The sequence below is a fragment of the Schistocerca americana genome, chromosome X, assembly GCF_021461395.2.
Source record: "Schistocerca americana isolate TAMUIC-IGC-003095 chromosome X, iqSchAmer2.1, whole genome shotgun sequence".
Lineage (NCBI taxonomy): Eukaryota > Metazoa > Arthropoda > Insecta > Orthoptera > Acrididae > Schistocerca > Schistocerca americana.
Genome location: NC_060130.1, coordinates 713,367,477 through 713,386,877, shown reverse-complemented (window position 1 = coordinate 713,386,877; position 19,401 = coordinate 713,367,477). Strand labels below are relative to the sequence as shown.

The 19,401-nt window shown below is 36.8% G+C and overlaps 1 protein-coding gene across 2 annotated transcripts in view; it reads right to left on the bottom strand.

Annotated features, from left to right (window-relative positions):
- The window catches only part of LOC124555073 (glutamate receptor ionotropic, kainate 2-like), a 512,372-nt gene that overhangs the window by 338,737 nt on the left and 154,234 nt on the right, over window positions 1–19,401 (bottom strand). For both annotated transcript variants that reach the window (XM_047128860.1, XM_047128861.1), the window contains exon 3: window positions 4,605–4,751. In XM_047128860.1, coding sequence (XP_046984816.1) covers window positions 4,605–4,751 — 147 coding nt within the window. The remainder of the gene's footprint in view (window positions 1–4,604; window positions 4,752–19,401) is intronic.

Sequence of the window (19,401 nt, the reverse complement as noted above, 5' to 3'; positions counted from 1 at the left end):
TGGACTTTCATGCAGAAAGCAATGATGACCAAAACACACATTCAAAGGAGGTTACAGCAGAATTAGCCGCCATCCCAGGCTATCCCAATAGCAAAAACGATGAAAACTCAACACTAGTAGAAGTAAGAGTAACATCAACAAAAATAGAGGCAGAAACACCAGCACAACTGCCACCAGTGTCACTAAAAGCAGCAGTACCAGAAACAGCAGACACAGCACCGTCAGCAGCAGCACAATCAACAGAAGCAGTACAGACAACAGGAGCAGCAGCAGTTCCAACATCAGCAGTGGCAGAAAAGTACACAACCTCACATGGAGCAACAAGCAGACGGAAGAGAGTGCCTCCCTCCCATCTGCAAGATTTTTTAGTCACAAGCATGATGAAAAAGAAACCTCCAAGATAAGTAACATTAAGTCTCTAACAGTGCTTCACCAAAACATTCAGAGTATAAAAAGCAAAGTGCAACAGCTAGAAGTTGAGTTACAATCCTTAGACAGTCCAGTTATCTGCATCACAGAGCACTGGTGCAAAGTCAATGAAATTCAATACATAAATTTGCCCTCATATGTACTAGCTTGTTCTTATTGCAGAAACTCAATGAAAGGTGGAGGATCATGTATTTTTGTTAAGAGTGGTATTTCATTTAAAGTCAGGAATGATATTATCCTACTAAGTGTAGACAAGCATTTTGAAGTGTCAGCAGTAGAGATACCAGCTGTAGATATGCCCAAAAAAACTAATTGTACTATGTGTATACCGTTCTCCCAGTGGTGATTTAGAAACATTCTTTTCAAAACTTATGCAAAGCCTAGAACAAGTGTCATCCCTGAAAAGTAATATACTCTTGTGTGGTGACTTAAACATTAACACAGCTAAGGCAGATGAAACCAGTAACACTTTTCTGAATAGTTTTGGCATGTCCTCTTTAGTTAATTGTGCAACAAGAATAACCAAACACTCAACATCTACCATTGACCATGTAGCTACAGATATAGGTGGGGAAAACTGTGTCATAACTGTCAAAAATCTTGGACTGTCAGATCATTTATGCCAAATCATAAAAGTAAAAGCTTCTGTAGAAAAACCAGTAAACCTCCACATGTTTAAAAGAGTCTACTCAGACGCAGCAATACAAAAATTTTGCTTACAATTAAGACATGAAAGATGGGAAGAAGTATATTCAGAAAATAATGTGAATCAGAAATTCTCCAAATTCATGTCAGAGTTTAAGATAATATTCGAAGAAGCCTTCCCCAAAGCACTAAGTTCTACTGGAACATCCACCAAAAATAAGTGGATTACCACAGGAATTAGAAAATCTGCCCAAACTTTTAAATACCTAAACTCTATAAAAAACAACAACAGTGATCCAGATTTTCTTCATTACTACAGAAACTACAAAAAAATCTATAGGAAGGTGCTCAATGTTGCAAAAAAAAAGGCCAATGATAGACTAATAAATCTAGCTAAAAATAAAAGTAAAGCTACATGGACTATAGTGAAACAAGAGACAGGAACAGCAACACAAAGGCAAATAAACACCCAAATCAGGAACAAAGAAAACCTAACAAGTACCCCAAAAGAACTAGCAAACTTTGTTAATTCTTACTTTAGTAGTATAGCTACAAAGTTACAGGAAAATTTTTCAAAATCTCATAATCCACGAACACGGGAATATACATCAAATTCAATGGTATTGCTACCCACTACTGAGGAAGAAGTATGTAATGTGGTAAGGAAATTAAAGAGCAAAAATTCAGCAGGTTTAGATGAAATTCCAATGTCTGTGCTGAAAAAATGCATAAATAGTATCAAAGCCCCCCTAACCAATATCATAAATGAATCTTTCAAAGCCGGTTGTTTCCCTGATTATCTGAAACATGCAAAAATTTTACCTCTACACAAAAAAGATGATGTAGAAAACATTGAGAACTACAGGCCAATTGCCCTACTGTCATCATTTTCCAAAATAATAGAGTCCATAATGAAGAACAGACTTATGAGCTATCTAAACAAATACAACCTTCTTTCAAATGACCAATTTGGTTTCAGACCAGGCAGAGATACAGAAATGGCAATAGCACATTTCACTAAAGTGGTTATAGAAGCACTGGATGAAGGCAACTATGTATCTGGCATATTCCTTGACCTGTCAAAGGCCTTTGATACAGTTGACCACCAGAATCTATTACTTAAGTTAGAAGCACTAGGAGTAAGAGGGGTAATCAACAAATGGTTCCATTCATACCTTAAAAATAGAGTACAGTGGGTAGAGATCTCGCATGTCTCCAGTAGATCAAAGTTCATAGAAAAACACCTGTCAGATCCACAGCATATTAATATTGGGGTCCCTCAGGGAAGTGTGCTGGGTCCGGTGTTGTTCTTGATTTATATAAATGACTTTCCACAATATATCCGACATGGAGAGAAGATATTGTTTGCCGATGACAGCAATATTATAATCACCAGTGAGACATCAGCACAAATGTTGGAAAATTGTAATGAATCACTGAAAGATGTCTACAAATGGTCTACAGAGAATAAAGTGACCTTAAATATTAAGAAAACAAATAGCATACGCTTTAGAATAAACAGAAAAAACAGTCCCCTAAAGTTAAAGCTACATAACACCTCTGTAGACGAAGTGCCCACCACAAAATTCCTAGGGTTGCATATTGACAGCCAGCTTAGGTGGAGTGAACATGTTAAAAAACTCACAAAAAAGATATCTACAACATGTTACGCACTTAGAGTTCTCTCCTCAGTATGCAGCGATGAATGTCTAAGAACTGTATATTTTAGCTATGTACATTCAGTCATAAGCTATGGGATAATTTTCTGGGGAAATAATGTACTCAACTTACAAACAGTTTTTAAAGTGCAGAAGAGAGCAGTGAGAATTATAACTAAAAGCAGTAAGTGGGCTCACTGCAGAGAACTATTCAAAGTACTTGGTATTCTAACTGTTCCCTGTTTATTTATGTTCCACGCTATAGTATATATAAAGAAAAATATAGTGAATTATAGTACAAACAGCATTTTACACAGCTATAGCACAAGAACAAGCCACTGCCTTCATCTAGATAGGAGAAACAAGCATAAGACCCAAAAAAGTTTCTTGTATCAGGGTGTAAAATTGTATAACAAGCTGCCACAGGAAATCAAAGAAATTAACAGCATGTACTGTTTCAGAAAAACTCTTAAACTGTATTTTCAGGAACACTGTTTTTACACAGTAAGTGAATATTTAAATGTTTGAATGTAATTTAAGTGACATAATGACATTGTATTGTATATTCTGTAAATGTATAACAAGCTGCACAGGACATCAAAGAAATTAACAACATGTACTGTTACAGAAAACCCTTAAACTATATTTTCAGGAACACTGTTTCTAAACAATAAGTGAATATTTAATTGTTTGAATGTAATTTAAGTGATAAATGTCATTGTATTTGTATACTCTGTAAATGCATATAAAAGTGTCAATGTATCTGCAAAAATCACTGTATCCAAACTGACAACATCCATACATTGCAAAATGTCTACGGATGGCTAATCAAATAAATAAATAAATATCTTATCTTCATGGTCCTTACGTGCTACTGTTTTGGTTGCAGTAGAATCATTCAGCAGTCAACTTAAAATGCCAGTTCTCTAAATTTTCTCAACATTGTTTCTCGAAAAGAAAGTCTCCTTCCCTCCAGGGATTCCCTTTTGAGTTCCCAAAGTATCTCCACAATACTTACAAGTTCTTCAAACCTACTGGTAAAAAAATGTAGGAGCCCACCTCTGAATTACTTCAATGTCTTCCTTCAATCTGACCTGGTATGGATCCCAAACTCTCGAGCAGTACTCAAGAACAGGTCACACCAGCATCCTATATGTGGTGTCCTTCACAGATGAACCACTCTTTCCCAAAATTCACTCAATAAAGCGAAATTGACCATTCACCATCCTTACCACAGTTCTCACATTTTCATTCCATCTCACATTCCTTTGCAACATTACACCCAGATATTTAAATGACTTGACTATGTCAATCAGGAAACTAGTAATACTGCATCCAAACATCACAGAATCTTTCAAATAATTAAGAATTAAAAATAAAACTATAAATAATTGTGCTGAAGTAGCCCCAGATGATGATAAGGAAGTTTGGGAAACATAGCAAATATCTAAAATTGATACAAAGTGCTCTCTAGCACGATACAATAACTTGCAAGGTACATATGTAGCTGCTGAACAAAATTTACTGCTTGGTGGCATTTGTAGTCACAACAAGATACATTTGTGCCTTTGTGCATGAAGATTGTGAAATCCCACAGGGGAGTAACTAGGTTTATTACTCTGCAGACTTCTTAATTCATTTTAATAGAATATCTCCAGATGGATAGTGTTACAGTTATATTTATTCTAATTTTAGTTTTTCTTGTATTCCAGTTACTTGTTTAGAACTTCCCTATAATATTTTCCTGAATTACGATTAACTTCCCAACATGTAATGCAGAACAAGAAAATACAGCAATGTTAGTCAGTTTAAAGTCATACATATTAATTCACATTCTAATTGATATAGCAAATGTTTCCTGAGGTGACTAACCTGCTGCATCTACTTGAAGAACATCATGTTCTTCTACATATTGTACATAAGGTTTCAGCTCATAAACATGTTGCTTGCTGTTAATGTGTTCAACAGCTAACCGGAAGGTTTGTTCTTGTTGACTTTCCTGCCCATGAAACAGAGCACCTGGAAGATAATTAATGTTTCTTTGAGATTGCAAGTAGTACATTTAAATAACAAACACAAACACACAAACAAACGCACACAAGTGCATGCCCACAATGTACATAATGTGCTATTGAACCAATAATCAACTGTATAACTATCAAAACTTTACCCTTGACATATTTCCATCATTGAGTGTAGAAAGATAAAAGATACTTATCAATCTAGGATGGACTCAGTAAAGGATGAAAATTGGTAATATATTTGCTGGGTACTGGAGTGAGCAAATTACAATTAAAAGTAATAAACTGTGATTGTCAATACAGTTAAAATGGAAAACAAAATGGAGATATTGTCTTCTACTAATACATGCAGAAATCAATAGAAGAGACTGCTTTCCTGGTATGTGTACCTGGACTGGGAAACAATTGAGAAGGATCATTAGAGTGTGTGAAGTTAATGTCACTATCATCAGAGATTGAGACTATCTCTTTTGGATTATGATGGGGAAGGTAAGAATTTGAAAAGGAGAGAAGATTGAATATAAGATAGGCTGTATTTCATTGACATTTTATCATTTTGTATATAACAGCTTTCATCACATAAAGCTTGCATATATGAAGACCAAGATGGCGCCGATAGGAAAGTGTAGTGACGCTTCTCTCTCGCTAAAAAGGCAAAAAATGAACAGTTCTTCGTGTAGAGAATGTAAAAAGCGTGTGATGAATGGTATTCTGTGTATCAAATGCAACTTCTGGTTACACGAAAAGTGTGCGAAAGTAAATCTAAAGTTCGTCAGCGATGATTTTCCGTGAACATGTCACGGTTGTTTACGTGACGAAACGGCCGATCTTGTAAGTGCAGTTGATACAAAAAACGAAATTATAAAGTTACTATGAAGTGACATTGAGACATTAAAAACCGAACTTTCGACCATCAAGAAAGAAAACGATACATTAATACAAGAAAAGAAGTCCTGTGTGTGTAAAAGCCATCAAACGGAAAAGCAAGAAGATCGCAAAAATACAAGTGACCGATCGAATTTTTTAAAAACAACATTTCAAGTGTTCCCGTTGATGTCTCGGTAAACTCAGTAAGTCAAAAACCGGAAGATAAATATAAATGGAAGGTAGTGACATACAGCAAAAGGAAAAACAAGGCGACAGATACGCAACAAAAGGAAAATGACTTTTTAATAATTAGCGATTCGCTGCTGAAGAATATCGCTGTCCCCAATTGCAAGATCGATGTACGACCTGGAATTAGAACGCATCAACTCGGTAAACATTTTAAAAATATGGTAAATGCAAGACAAGATTCTACAGAACCAGATTCTGAAACCAGACATAACTATAAAGGGGTGTTTATACATGTTGGAACGAATTCGTTAAGGAGCAGCAGTGAGGAAGAAATGGCAAACGAAACAAGAAACATGATTCGTTCTGCAAGAAATATGTATGCAGCATCTCATCTGACACTTAGCGGAATCATAAACAGAAAGTCGGTGAGTGAAAAATATATCGCCAAAATAAACTGTGCTCTTAAAGAACAATGTGATCGTCTTGGGGCAATTTTTATAGACCCAAACAAATTCCTGTGTGAAAACTCACTAGCGAAGAATGGCTTGCATTTAAATAGACTGGGGTCTGTAACTTTCAGCAGAATGTTTGCAGATGTCTGCAAAATCATTAGATGCAAGGGAAACTAATACGGCCTGAAGGGGGTGAAACATCATTCACTCCAGCTGGAAAAGAAAAATATAAGCACCATACAAAAAAAGACGATACTAAAGAATTTGCCCCAGAATATAGCTCACAACATGTAAACCAACAAAAGAAAAATTACATAAAAGTACTTCACCAAAATATTCAATACTTTGGTAACAAAAAATTAGAAGCAGAAGTACTCCTGAGTGAAGTAAGACCAGACATATTATGCATAAATGAACATGGACTAACTGAAAGTAAAATACATGATGTTGCAATAAAGGACTACAAACTAGCTAGTTACTTCTGCAGATCTAAATATAAGGGTGGTGGCATTTGTATATATATTAAAACAGGTACTCTATCAAAGAACGTAAACAGTGAAGCTGCTACATTTCCCATAGCTAGAGAAAAAGACTTTGAAGTTACTGGTATAGTGGCAGAGGATTTTAGAGTGTTTTGTGTGTACAGGTCACCATGTGGCAATATCAGCATCTTTCTAAAAAAAATTGCTAGCTTATTGAGAATGAATATGAAGAGAAATCTTATTATATGTGGAGACTTCAACATTAACATTGGAAAAGACACAAAAATAAGACAGGATTTTGAAGAATTGTTGCTACAGCATAACATGAAAGTGACAATAGCTGCACCAACAAGAGTGACTTCACAAAGTGAGACAGTTATTGACAACATAGTTACTAATATGTGTAACTATGAGTCACATGTAGTTCAGACAGAAATATCTGATCATCATGGACAACTAATCAGCTTTTGCAGAAGTGATGACACAGTATCAGAACCAAAACAAACAACCAAACAAATTAGGATCATCAGTTAACAAAATATCAACATCTTTAGATGTTGTTTGGAAGGAAACCTGGAATGAAACCGTACAGGCCCAGAGTGTAAATGAAAAATATTACGCATTTATTTCAACAATTAAGTACCATTTCAATGTAGCATTTCCCAAAGTAAAGAGACAAGAAAGGCAGCAAGATAAAACACAGTGGATTACCAGTGAAATACTAGAACAGCGAAGGAAGCTTCAGGATGTGAGACGGATGGGTGAAGCTGAAAACTATAAAATGTTAAAAAAGAAGTATAGAAAAACAATAAGAGAAGCCAAAGCAAGAGCAATTGACACCACTATAGCGAACTCAGAAAACAAGGCAAAGGCAGCTTGGAATGCAATCAATGCTGAAAGAAAGGAAAAAGATGGGTCAAACAAAGAAAAAGGTATTACGTCAATTAAAATAGACAACACAGTGGTCACAGATGGTATGGAAATAGCAAACATACTGAATAATAACTATATCAGTGTAGTAAAAAACTTAAAATTGGAAGGAAATAGTCAAAAACAGAAGGGTATTAAGGTACCAAAAAGATCATGCAGTACTATGTTCTTAAGACCAGTCACGGAAGATGAAATGCGGAAAACTATACAGAAACTGAAGTCCAAGAAATCAGCTGGTGATGATGAAATATCAAATCATGTAATAAAGCTGGTATGTGAGGAGATAATAACACCACTGCTGAGCATAGCAAACTGTTCTTTCAGAGATGCAATTTTTCCAGAAAAACTGAAGATAACGAAGGTAGTGCCAGTGTACAAGAAAGGGTATAAGGATGATCCCAACAACTACAGACCAGTTTCACTGATATCAGGTTTCTCAAAAATCCTAGAAATGCTTATATATACCAGATTAATTAACTATTTGGACAAACATAACATTCTCATACCCTCACAACATGGTTTCAGAAAGGGTAAATCTACAGAATCAGCAATTGCCAGTCTAACAGAATACACTTTACAGTCCTTAGATGAGAAAAAGGTTGTCTCTGCAATGTTTCTGGATCTTTCAAAGGCATTTGACACCATTGACCATGAAATGCTGATACAAAAATTAAGCAACTATGGCATTCGGGGGCAACCAGGTGAATGGATAAAATCATACTTGTGCAACCGCAAGCAGTATGTATCATTAGGAAACTCGTACCAATCAGAAACCAAATCCATCAAATATGGAGTGCCGCAGGGTTCGGTAATGGGGCCATTGTTATTTAATGTGTTTGATAATGATATAGGTGTTGAGGAAGAAGAAAAGAAAATATTGTATGCTGATGACATGACAATACTAAATAGTGACCAAAATATGGAACAGCTTGAGAGAAGAGCATACATATCTGCAAATGTCGCAGCGCAATGGCTGTTGGAAAATGAACTGGTTATAAACCTAAAAAAGACTATGTATGCAGTGTTTAAAAACAAGGAAAAGGCTGCAGACATGAATTTAGAGGTTGATGGAACAAGGCTGGAAGAAGTAGAATCTGCTAGATTCTTAGGTATTCTTGTGGATAATGAACTGAAATGAAAAAAACATATTAATAATGTCTGTAAGAAACTGAGCTATGTCATATTCTTAATGATGCAGCTATCACAGCAGTCAGACAAGAACCTTCTGTGTACAGTGTATCATGGACTTTTCTAACCATACTTACAGTATGGAGTGACTGTGTGGGGAAACTCAAACAAACAAGAGACAAAACAAGTGTTCATTTTACAAAAAAAAAAAAAAGCATTTTAAGAAGAAAGACCTCTGAAACATGCAGAAACTGTTTCAAGAATTTAGGTATCTTAACTTTTTCATCATTGTATATATACAAAACAATAATGTACATCACAAAAGGTAGTGAGGACTGGATTACAAACGCTAGTGTACACACCCACAATACGAGAAGGAAGAATGAAGTACAGAGCATACCCCACTGACTGGCAAAGCTAGAAAAAGGACCCCAGCACTCTGGTATCAGACTACTAAGAAGTCTGCCCAAAAACCTGCAAGATAATGTACTTCACAATGACTTTCCAAAGAAACTTAAAGACTATCTCATTGAAAAAGAGTTTTACAGTGTTGCAGAATACTTATGCCATTAAATTTGTATATATCGTTATTCATTATCAGTGATGTAAAAATGTAAGCTAAAGGTGTAGAAAAATAAGTGATAAAGAATGTTAATGGTTTGACATGCCCTATATTACATGTACATTTACTGTACACAATGTAATCTTACAGGATCAAATAAAATTCAATTCAATTCAATTGAAATTTACGATTAGAATCTGATAAACAGGCTCTTTTCCTAAGTTGGAATCACATCACCAATATATGGTTACATGCATCAAAAAATCATTGAAATAAATTGTGTCGGCTATGTTTATGAGTACTGTAGTAGGGAATGTATAAATGAAAAGCTGCTCTGCCTACCATGGATCTGGCATATTAACATTACACAGAAGGCCGTGTTTATTACATTGTAACAGAGACAAAGAATCACCTAGAAATTGGTTTCATACTCATACCTCAATTTTTCCACCACAATTAGCATTCAAGACTATTGTGACTGCACCACAAAACCCCATAAAACTAGAGTTTAATGAAGTCATTCATCTCCATAATGAAAGAGAAATAAAAATGAGATGACTTTCAGATATTCTTTAGTAATGGAATGTCCTTGGTGCAATAGAAATAAAGAGCAAAAGTAAAATCTCGCCAAATAGTTGAGGCAGTGGGCCAGTAATTGTTACATAAACAAGAGTAACAATGTGTGATTTTAGATTTTCCCAGTGTAGGAAGGATCTGAATATTTCTTGAGTATCTAGCCAGATGACGCTGTCCAGAAGGCACAAGATTTCCGCAAACCACATGGCCAAACAACAGCCGAGAAAGTCCACTGTGGCAGAGCACTGGATTTCCCATGAATATGTTACCCTCTGTGATTGTATTCTAAAAGAGGCTGTAAATATACAGCTATGAGATGAATTAATAAATAAAGACAATGGTTTTCAGTTAAGAAAGACCTGAGATCCACACCTTGCTTTGACCATTCTAAGCACAATGGAAATCTGTGCGGAAATCCCTTCCTGCCATGGCAAACAAAGAGGATGAGGATGTATCATTGCTGCTCCAGCAGAGATCCACATCTGCCAGTGGTAGCAGCAGGACTGAGGACTTCAGATTGTGTTCCAGCAATGCACTTCCCCCACCACTGCAGCACAGATGGCCAGCTACAAACCATGGGTGGGGAGGATGGGACATGAAAGTAGGCCCAGCAGAAGACAGTCAGTCATCAGGAACACCTGAATATGCCAAGACTTTGGCTTGCTGAAATATCATGCCTTCTGGATAATACCAACTGGCTGAACACTCAAGAAATATTCAAAAGAAGGAAAATGTTAGTAGCTTTCAAATGAATCCTTCTTCAGAACTACAGAATACCCAAGAATAACAATATATGCATCCACATACACCTGTACAGCTTCATTGTCCCAGTTGACTACACTGTCTCACATTTGCTGCAATTTTTGGAAAACTGACCTCAGTATCCAAGCTTCAAACAAAATACGCACTGCCAAGAATCATAGAAACTTTCCCTTCCCTTCAATGCTGAAAACAAGCCAGTAGAAAAAGAATCCTCTAGTATAGCAAAGTATATGGATAAACAGTAAACTATGGGTACTTCTGGCAGTATTACCATACAGAGTCTGAACAGGTGTTAGTTTCAAACACTCCAACCTGCTTACATCATTATCAAAGGCTGCCATTTTGAATTTTCATCACCCCCAATATTTTCAAGTGATATCTAGAACAGCTGATCTGGAACATTCCTGCCCTTTGCATTTATCTTAATATCATAAAAGGGGTAATCATAAAGTTTTGCTTATCATCTGTAAAAGAAATTAAGTCAGATATTTATTTTTTTGTTTGTTTCCAGGTACATGTCTGCAGCCCAGGTACTGACTGAAATCCCTGAACCACAGTAATGAAGCATGCTACTAGAGCAAGCAAAACAAAATGACACAGCATACTAATAGAGTAAACTATTATATAATTATTTATTTTCTGCATTTTACAGGGAACCATGATTCAGCAATCCATGCTGGGCTGGTGGAAGTGTACAGCAACAACACGCCATCATATCACACAATGATAGTGTTACAAATGCTCCAGTGTGATTAAACAAGTCTGAATGAGAAAGAAGGAAATGGTAGACCATTTTTCTGTGAAGAACTGGTTATCACAAGAGAAATGGAGACTGTGCTGGTCAAATACCAATGTATCACAATTGAGGCAATAGTATTAGTTTTTAACATCTTCCATGACTTTTGAACATGGTAATCATCACGACCCAATGGGTTTCATTACTGCTCACCTCCATTAAAAATATATATATACTAAGATGGTACATGTCCGAAAGAACAGATACCATCTTAGTATATATACAGTTAAGGCTCTTCTGTGCGGATACACAAACAGTGCCCGAACTCCTACGGGAATCGGCAACGCGCCGCGAGTAATGAGTATAATGGGTGGGGGCACTACGAATGTAGTGCAGGAAAATACGTTGAGAATGTGGGTTTCGCGGGAGGCATGCCAGAGATAAATCCCTCCAGTCGTGCTATTCTCTGTGTCCTCGGTGGCTCAGATGGATACAGCGTCTGCCGTGTAAGCAGGAGATCCCGGGTTCAAGTCTCGGTCAGGGCACACATTTTCATCTGTCCCCGTTGACATGTCAACACCTGTAAGCAGCTAAGGGTGTTCATTTCATTGTAATTCCATTAAAAATTCCAGTTGAACCAAGGCAGAAGCACAATTGTTTCAGCTTTGCCAGGACAATTCACATGACTTCTTTCATTGTGTAATCGTCATGGACAAGTGATAGGTGTATTTTTGTGAGCCCAGGACACAGGGTCACAGCAAACATTAGAAACATGGGACAAAATTGGGCAATACAGTGCTGAGGATGTTTTGAGACTGTTGGGGTAAAGTAAAAAAGTAGAGAAAAATTAATATCATCATCAAGTTCCATGGTCACAGCTTGATTTTTTTGAGGTGATAATTAAAACTTGATGACTTCTTGAAAACCACTGAAATTCCACTAACATATAAAAAGGTAATTGCCACAGAAAGTAATATTAAAACAAGCTGAGACATATTTCATCAAACATCATATGTTCAACAGTCTGTAGCATGGTTTTAGAGAAGGAAGATCTACCAAAACATCAGTATCAACTTTCACATGTGAAATATTAAACAAACTGCTTAAAGGTGACAAAGTAATAGGGCACTTTCCTAGATATGATTAAGGCTTTTGAAACTGTGAATCATGCCACTTTGTTGCATAAATTAGAAGAATATGGCATGAGAGAAGCACTCTTAAAACTACATACCTCCTATTTAAAAGACAGGAAACAGTGTCTTAATCTAACCTATAAAAGTAATGCTAACAATGGTGCTAATACACATGAACATCTGTGTGATAGTTCAGCCTGTTCTGAAAAACAGACAGATACAAAATCTAACATGAATGTGGTCAACAAAAATATGCTGATGGAGAGTTGAGTGATCCCACTCCCAATAATGTTACCACATGGCTTGATAGTGAAGATGTGGAAAGACAACGGGACACAGCTTGTATTTCCCAATCTCACTCTAACCTAAAACAAGTCATACAGAGGAAAGTAATCATACTTGGTGATTTCTTCCAACATTATTGAAACTTTTCATATGGTTGCAGCAGTGATCATCAAGCCTGGTGTGTCATTTATCAACATTGACAAACTCACAATTGCATCTACTGGGCCACCAAAAATCTGAACATCCATCTAGACAGAGCCGTGAATTCTCCAGGAGTAAATGTGCGGTGTGGGTTGTCTTACCAGGGCTTGATTGGGCCATTCTTCTTTGACGGCACAGTTACCGGTGAGGGTTATCTTCAGCAGCTTCAGACATCCATTTTACCTGCCATCCAAGACTTGGATGGAGACAGAAGAGTTTACTTTCAACAAGATGGTGCCCCAGCCCACTACCAAAATAGTGTTAGGGTGTATCTCGATGAAAATCTACCAGGAAGATGGATAGGCCATAGAGGTGCTGTGGAGTATCCACCATGTTCCCCGGACTTAACTCCTCTGGACTTTTACCTGTGGGGAACACTGAAGGACATCATTTACTGACAAAAGCTATGCACATTGGATGAACTTCGAGATTCCATCGTACATTCATGTGCAAATATCCAACTGAACCCATTACAGTCAGTAGTTCGTGCTGCAGTTCAGTGGCATCGTCCGTGTGTGGATGTTAATGGTTACCATTTTGAACACCTACAGTGTTATCTTTAAGTTGTACTTTAAGCTACACTTTCACCAAAAATGAGATAACTCCATCAATTAGTTTGCAAGTTATGGACTTTTAAAGAGTGGATACATTTTTTTGGACCCCTCTGTATTTGGCACAAACAGAAATTTGACAATGCACTACATTGTATGTGCACTTGCCACATGTGTGCTTCAGCAGGCAACAATAGCAGATGACGTGGATCAGCCATGAGCAAAGCAAACCAAAGTAGTTCATCATGTACTGCCTTGAAGCAGCCTCAGAGGTTTTTCAGAGAGAAGTATGTGATGGAATATCTCCCTGACCAGCTGATCCTGTGCCAACACCAAGTGACTGACATGCTCACTCGATCAAGAAAATGTTTTATAGTGAGTGTCTTTCGTGCTGTATGCACTTCAAGATGGGTCTTGCCACAAGGTGCAGTGATGGTATCCTAAACATTTACAGTTACAGAAGACAATGCTGCTGAGTCTGTATTGCATCTTCAGCCAAACAACGAGTGCGCAAATCTGCAAAAACCTTGCTGGCCACTAGTCATAGAGTGTTAGAATTTTGTTCATATGGAACAATTTGAGATAAATATTTTTCACACTGCCACTGGCAGTTCCATGGGATCAGTAGGCTACTTCCACATCACAGAATTCTCCGTAACATTTGTATCACAGTGGATAGTGTGCTACGTGTTGCCTGATTGCTGTAGTTTATGACATGCATGCCCATAAGTTTTTCTTTTTTTGTATTTTCTAGGCATGGAACAGCTATATATAATTTTTGACATTTATAATTCATTACTTGCCACTCAGTGAAACCTTCAGATCTGTGATAATATTGTGTGCTATAGGAATTATTTCCACTGTGTCCATTGTTATTGCTATTTAATTTTACTGTGTTGATGTCCCATGTTAATTTTTATGTAATTGTGTGCTGTTGCAATAAAGAAACCAAAAAAATCAAGGGTACTTTCCAGTCCTGTTCACCCTTTCTTCCACTAATGTCCATACAAACTAGTGTACAATAGACTATGAGTGCAAGGTCAGTGAGAAAAGAATTTCCCTCAGGAAGAATAAACATTTCATTAAATGGAGATATTTGTCTGATCATTATGTCACATTACAAGAAGGAAAACCAAGGCAGAATTGAGTTACACTTTCTGGAGATAGTTATTTACTTAAATACTGAATTAGTTATGCATTACTGTTCAATATCTTTTCCTCTCGAGGATGAAAATTTGCAATAAGTTCCATTGAGTTCATCTGCTGTGTTTTAAAAGTTCAAACATGTAATAACAACTTTTTGTAAAAAAAAAGGGTAATATTACAGATTACTGGAGGAGAAATCGGAGTGTTGCATTCTAGAGACATCAACACAGACTGATTAAAGAATGCCATTAATGACTTATTGTTATGTCAACTCATTAAAATGTGATAACTGTAACCCCATACTCTCAGCACTTACAAGAATTACCACACATACATAGACATGCATTGATCATCTTCTCGCAGACATAACAGGGGAGAAAATACAGATAACCACATTAATAAAAAGTATGTATCTGATCACAGAGCCCTTACTATGGACACTCATGTAAGGAATGTCAAAATAACAAAAAATGATACATTTACACATGGTGTAATGGGTATAAGTGCAAATATTTCTACTGATGATTGAGGATGGTGTACTGAACAACATTAAGAACATTACATCAGTATTTATGTAATTAGCAGACTAATAATTATAACTATTTCAAGTTGTATGTTTTTAGATTGGGTCTTACCTCCAAGTGCTTAAGGCAATAATATGCCATTAATGCTTATTTTCCCCTGGGCAGCAGGTCAGGTGTTGCAGAGTGGATGCATGGATGCAAAATGGTTAGTCTATACTGACAGGTGTAGTCCACATAGTGGTGCAGTTACAATCATGCCAAAAAGATCAGATCATATAGTTTGCGATGTGTTTGTGGAAAGACTTTTGATGCAAAGAAAAAACAATCAACACACTGATGTGTGTACATATTAGGGTATTACACCCTCTATGTAAAATAAAATTTGTTCATGCAAAACTTTAGAAGCCATTAGCGAATGAAAAAATGAGAACCAGTATACAAAACAATTGAAGTGAGCAATAAATGGGTTATGTTGTATAAGTTATTCAATAGAACTTTAAACCAAATTTATCCTGTTATCCTGCAGTAAAAAGCACAGCCATAAATAAGAGAATTGGGCAATTCCCTCCTGAAACTACTCAACTGAAAGAGAAGATATTTGCTTTAGAGATACTAAATTCCAATATTTTTTAACAAAATAAAACCTACTTAGACAAAAACACAGAGACTTCTTGACTAGCCTTCAAGCTCAGAAATATGCCTGTCAAATAAGAAGCCCCAGGAGTGCTAGTAAAACAGCTGGTGAAATAATGTATAAAGGCTGTGAGAAACAGCAATATCACGGACACAACTGCATGATGTTAAAAGAAAACTATGAAATGACCTAAAAGAAGTGTGTGAGGAATCCATGTAAAAGTTCAGTAAAATTGGCACCAATGAAGTACAAGACTAGGCACCCAATTTTAATGTTCAAAACATTAGTCAACCCTTTCTCATTATAGGGATCACTAAGATGGACCTCCTAGCAATCATCTCTACAGAGTGTGCTAAAATGTCTTGCAGCTGAGATCTTATTTCAGCTAAGTTGCCAAGATAATTAATTAAGCCTCTGACACACCTAATAAATACCTCCCCCTTCCATAGAGAATTCCCTGACTTCTTGAAAACCACTGAAATTCCACTAACATATAAAAAGGTAATTGCCACAGAAAGTAATATTAAAACAAGCTGAGACATATTTCATCAAACATCATATGTTCAACAGTCTGTAGCATGGTTTTAGAGAAGGAAGATCTACCAAAACATCAGTATCAACTTTCACATGTGAAATATTAAACAAACTGCTTAAAGGTGACAAAGTAATAGGGCACTTTCCTAGATATGATTAAGGCTTTTGAAACTGTGAATCATGCCACTTTGTTGCATAAATTAGAAGAATATGGCATGAGAGAAGCACTCTTAAAACTACATACCTCCTATTTAAAAGACAGGAAACAGTGTCTTAATCTAACTTATAAAAGTAATGCTAACAACTAAATCAACTGACAACATACTTCAATGTAGCCTCAAGAAAGTATATTAGGGCCTTTTCTGTTCCTTGTGTATGAAAATAATTTAAATGAACATCAAAACTACAAGATAATAAGCTATGTGGATAATACATCCTCTGTCAGGTGCAGCAGTAATAGGCAAACTGCTTCCAATAGTACTGAAATCAGTAAATTATAATATTGTGTCAATGTATCTTACTGCAACTAAGCTACTTGTAAATAAAGAGAATTCAGTGACAAGGCAATTCTTTCTTTAATATAATCTAAATATAACAAATGTGATTCCATCTATACCTCCACTGGTATTCATCAAAACAAATAAACAGATCAAACAATGGAAACCCTGGGGAGGCATATCAACAATGTAGGAAAAGAAAGATTGCTACTTACCGTAAAGAAGAGATGTCAAGTTGCAGACAGGCACAATTACAAGACACTCAAGAAAAACTTCCAGCCACAACCTTCATCAGTAAAACACACACACACACACAAACACACACACACACACACACACACACACACACCACTCACTCAGGCAAGCACACCTCACACACACACACGACTGCCAACTCCAGCATCTCGGACCGAGATGCTGGAGTTGGTGCTCGTGTGTGTGTGTGTGTGTGTGTGTGTGTGTGTGTGTGTGTGTGTGTGTGTGTGTGTGTTTTAGTGATGAAGGCAACGGCTGAAAGCTTGAAGTGAGTGTCTTTTAACTGTGCCTGTCTGTAAGTTGATGTGTCTTCTTTATGGTAAGTAGCAATCTGTCTTTTCCTACATTGTTGATATTCCTACCTGTATGTTCCAGTGTTCGACAAATAAACAATTTTTTAGATATAATGTGGATGAAGACCTGTCATAAGAAGAGCACAATGCTTATATTTGTAAGAACAATAGTAGAAATATGTATTTACTAAAATAGATCTCAGCCTTCCTGAACCATGATACCTTAAGGCAAATACACTGCCTGATATGGTTGGATGTCAATGTAACTTCACACATGTACACACATTTTGCAGACATATAAATGATTAGAGTTGCAATTCTCCCTGACAGATAGAACAGTCATCACAGTGTGTTAGTGTTGCTTGAGTTCAGTGTTGTTACCTTCCTGATAGGGTATTTAAGATGCATGAACAGTAGCAGATGTTGAATGATCACTGTAAATGATATGGATATGCTGTATTCTTCTGTGAGGCTATGTTATCAGCACCTGACAGAATTTAAAAGGCACCTCATTGTGGGTCTCCATTTACCAAGCTGGTCAAGTCATGCAATATCCAGATTTTTGGGACATTCAGATTTGACAGTGGCCTGATGTTGGACTGGGTGAAAATGTGAGGGCAGGCATACTCGTCAAGGTTGTGGTAGACAATGTCTGACCACCAAAAGGGAGGTCTGCTGTATTGTTCACCAAGCTCTTTGTAATCCTTAAAATTGGTGCCAGCCATTCAAGAACAGATAATAACTCACTGAAATATTCTGTGTCATCCTACACTGTTGATCAGAAATTAATAGCAGCGGTACAAGGGAATCACTGTCCCTTGCACAGCCTGTCATTAACATCACAGCTTGCCAAACTATTTAACACAAGCTGATTGTGTACTTTTTGCTGATGATACAAGTCTCTTTATTAAAGCTCAGAGTGAGACTGACCTTAACAGGAAAATTGAAACAACAAAAGTTGAAGCAAGTAAATGGTTCAGGGACAACAGTTTATTTGTGAATGAGAAAAAAACATTATTGATGAATTACAGACATGTTTCAAATAATGTGAAGCCCAATATAACTGTGAAGCTAGGCCGACAGAATATACTACAAACGCCAAATAAAAAATTCTTAGGAATTTGGTTAGATGAGCATCTAAAGTGGGACAAGCATATAGATGTGCTCAATAAAAAGTTAAGTAAATGTTGCTATGTATTTAGAATGCTCAAAAATTGCTGCAGTGATCAAACAGTACTGTGTACGTATTATGCATTTATGCATAGTCTTTTGTGATATAGTGTCACATTTTGGGGCAATTCAAGTCAGGCAAAATGCTCTTTTATTATTCAAAAATGAGCGATAAGGATCATAAAAGGAACTGTACCTAGAGATCCAAGTAGGGAATTTTTCAAGGAATATACGAGGGTTATTCCAAAAGTAAGGTCCGATTGATTGCCGAATTGAAACCATAGTGAACATCAGAAATGTTTTACTTGTAACAATTAGCTACACCTTTCATCTACTTCTCTACGTAGTCGCCGTTCTGACTTAGACTTTTGTCATAGCGTTGTACCAACTTTTCAATAGCCTCATCATAGAAGGCAGCCGCCAGTGCTTTCCGCCAATTCTCCACGCTGGCCTACACCTCGTTGTCTGTGTCAAAATGTTGTCTTCAAAGACAGCGGTTCATGTGACCAGAGATGAAACTCAGGGGGAGACAATTGCGGACTGTATTGTGGGTAATCTAACATTTCCATTTGAAAACGATGCAGGAGCATCTTCATTGCCCCTGCAGAATGCGGCTGAGAATTGTCGTGAAGACGAAACAGCACGACAGTTATGTAATGTTGGCTGCATAGCTTCAGGCGAAATTTCTCACCAGGCCCTCGTACTTGGCGGCAGACACTATTTTCTAGACATCTTTACGCA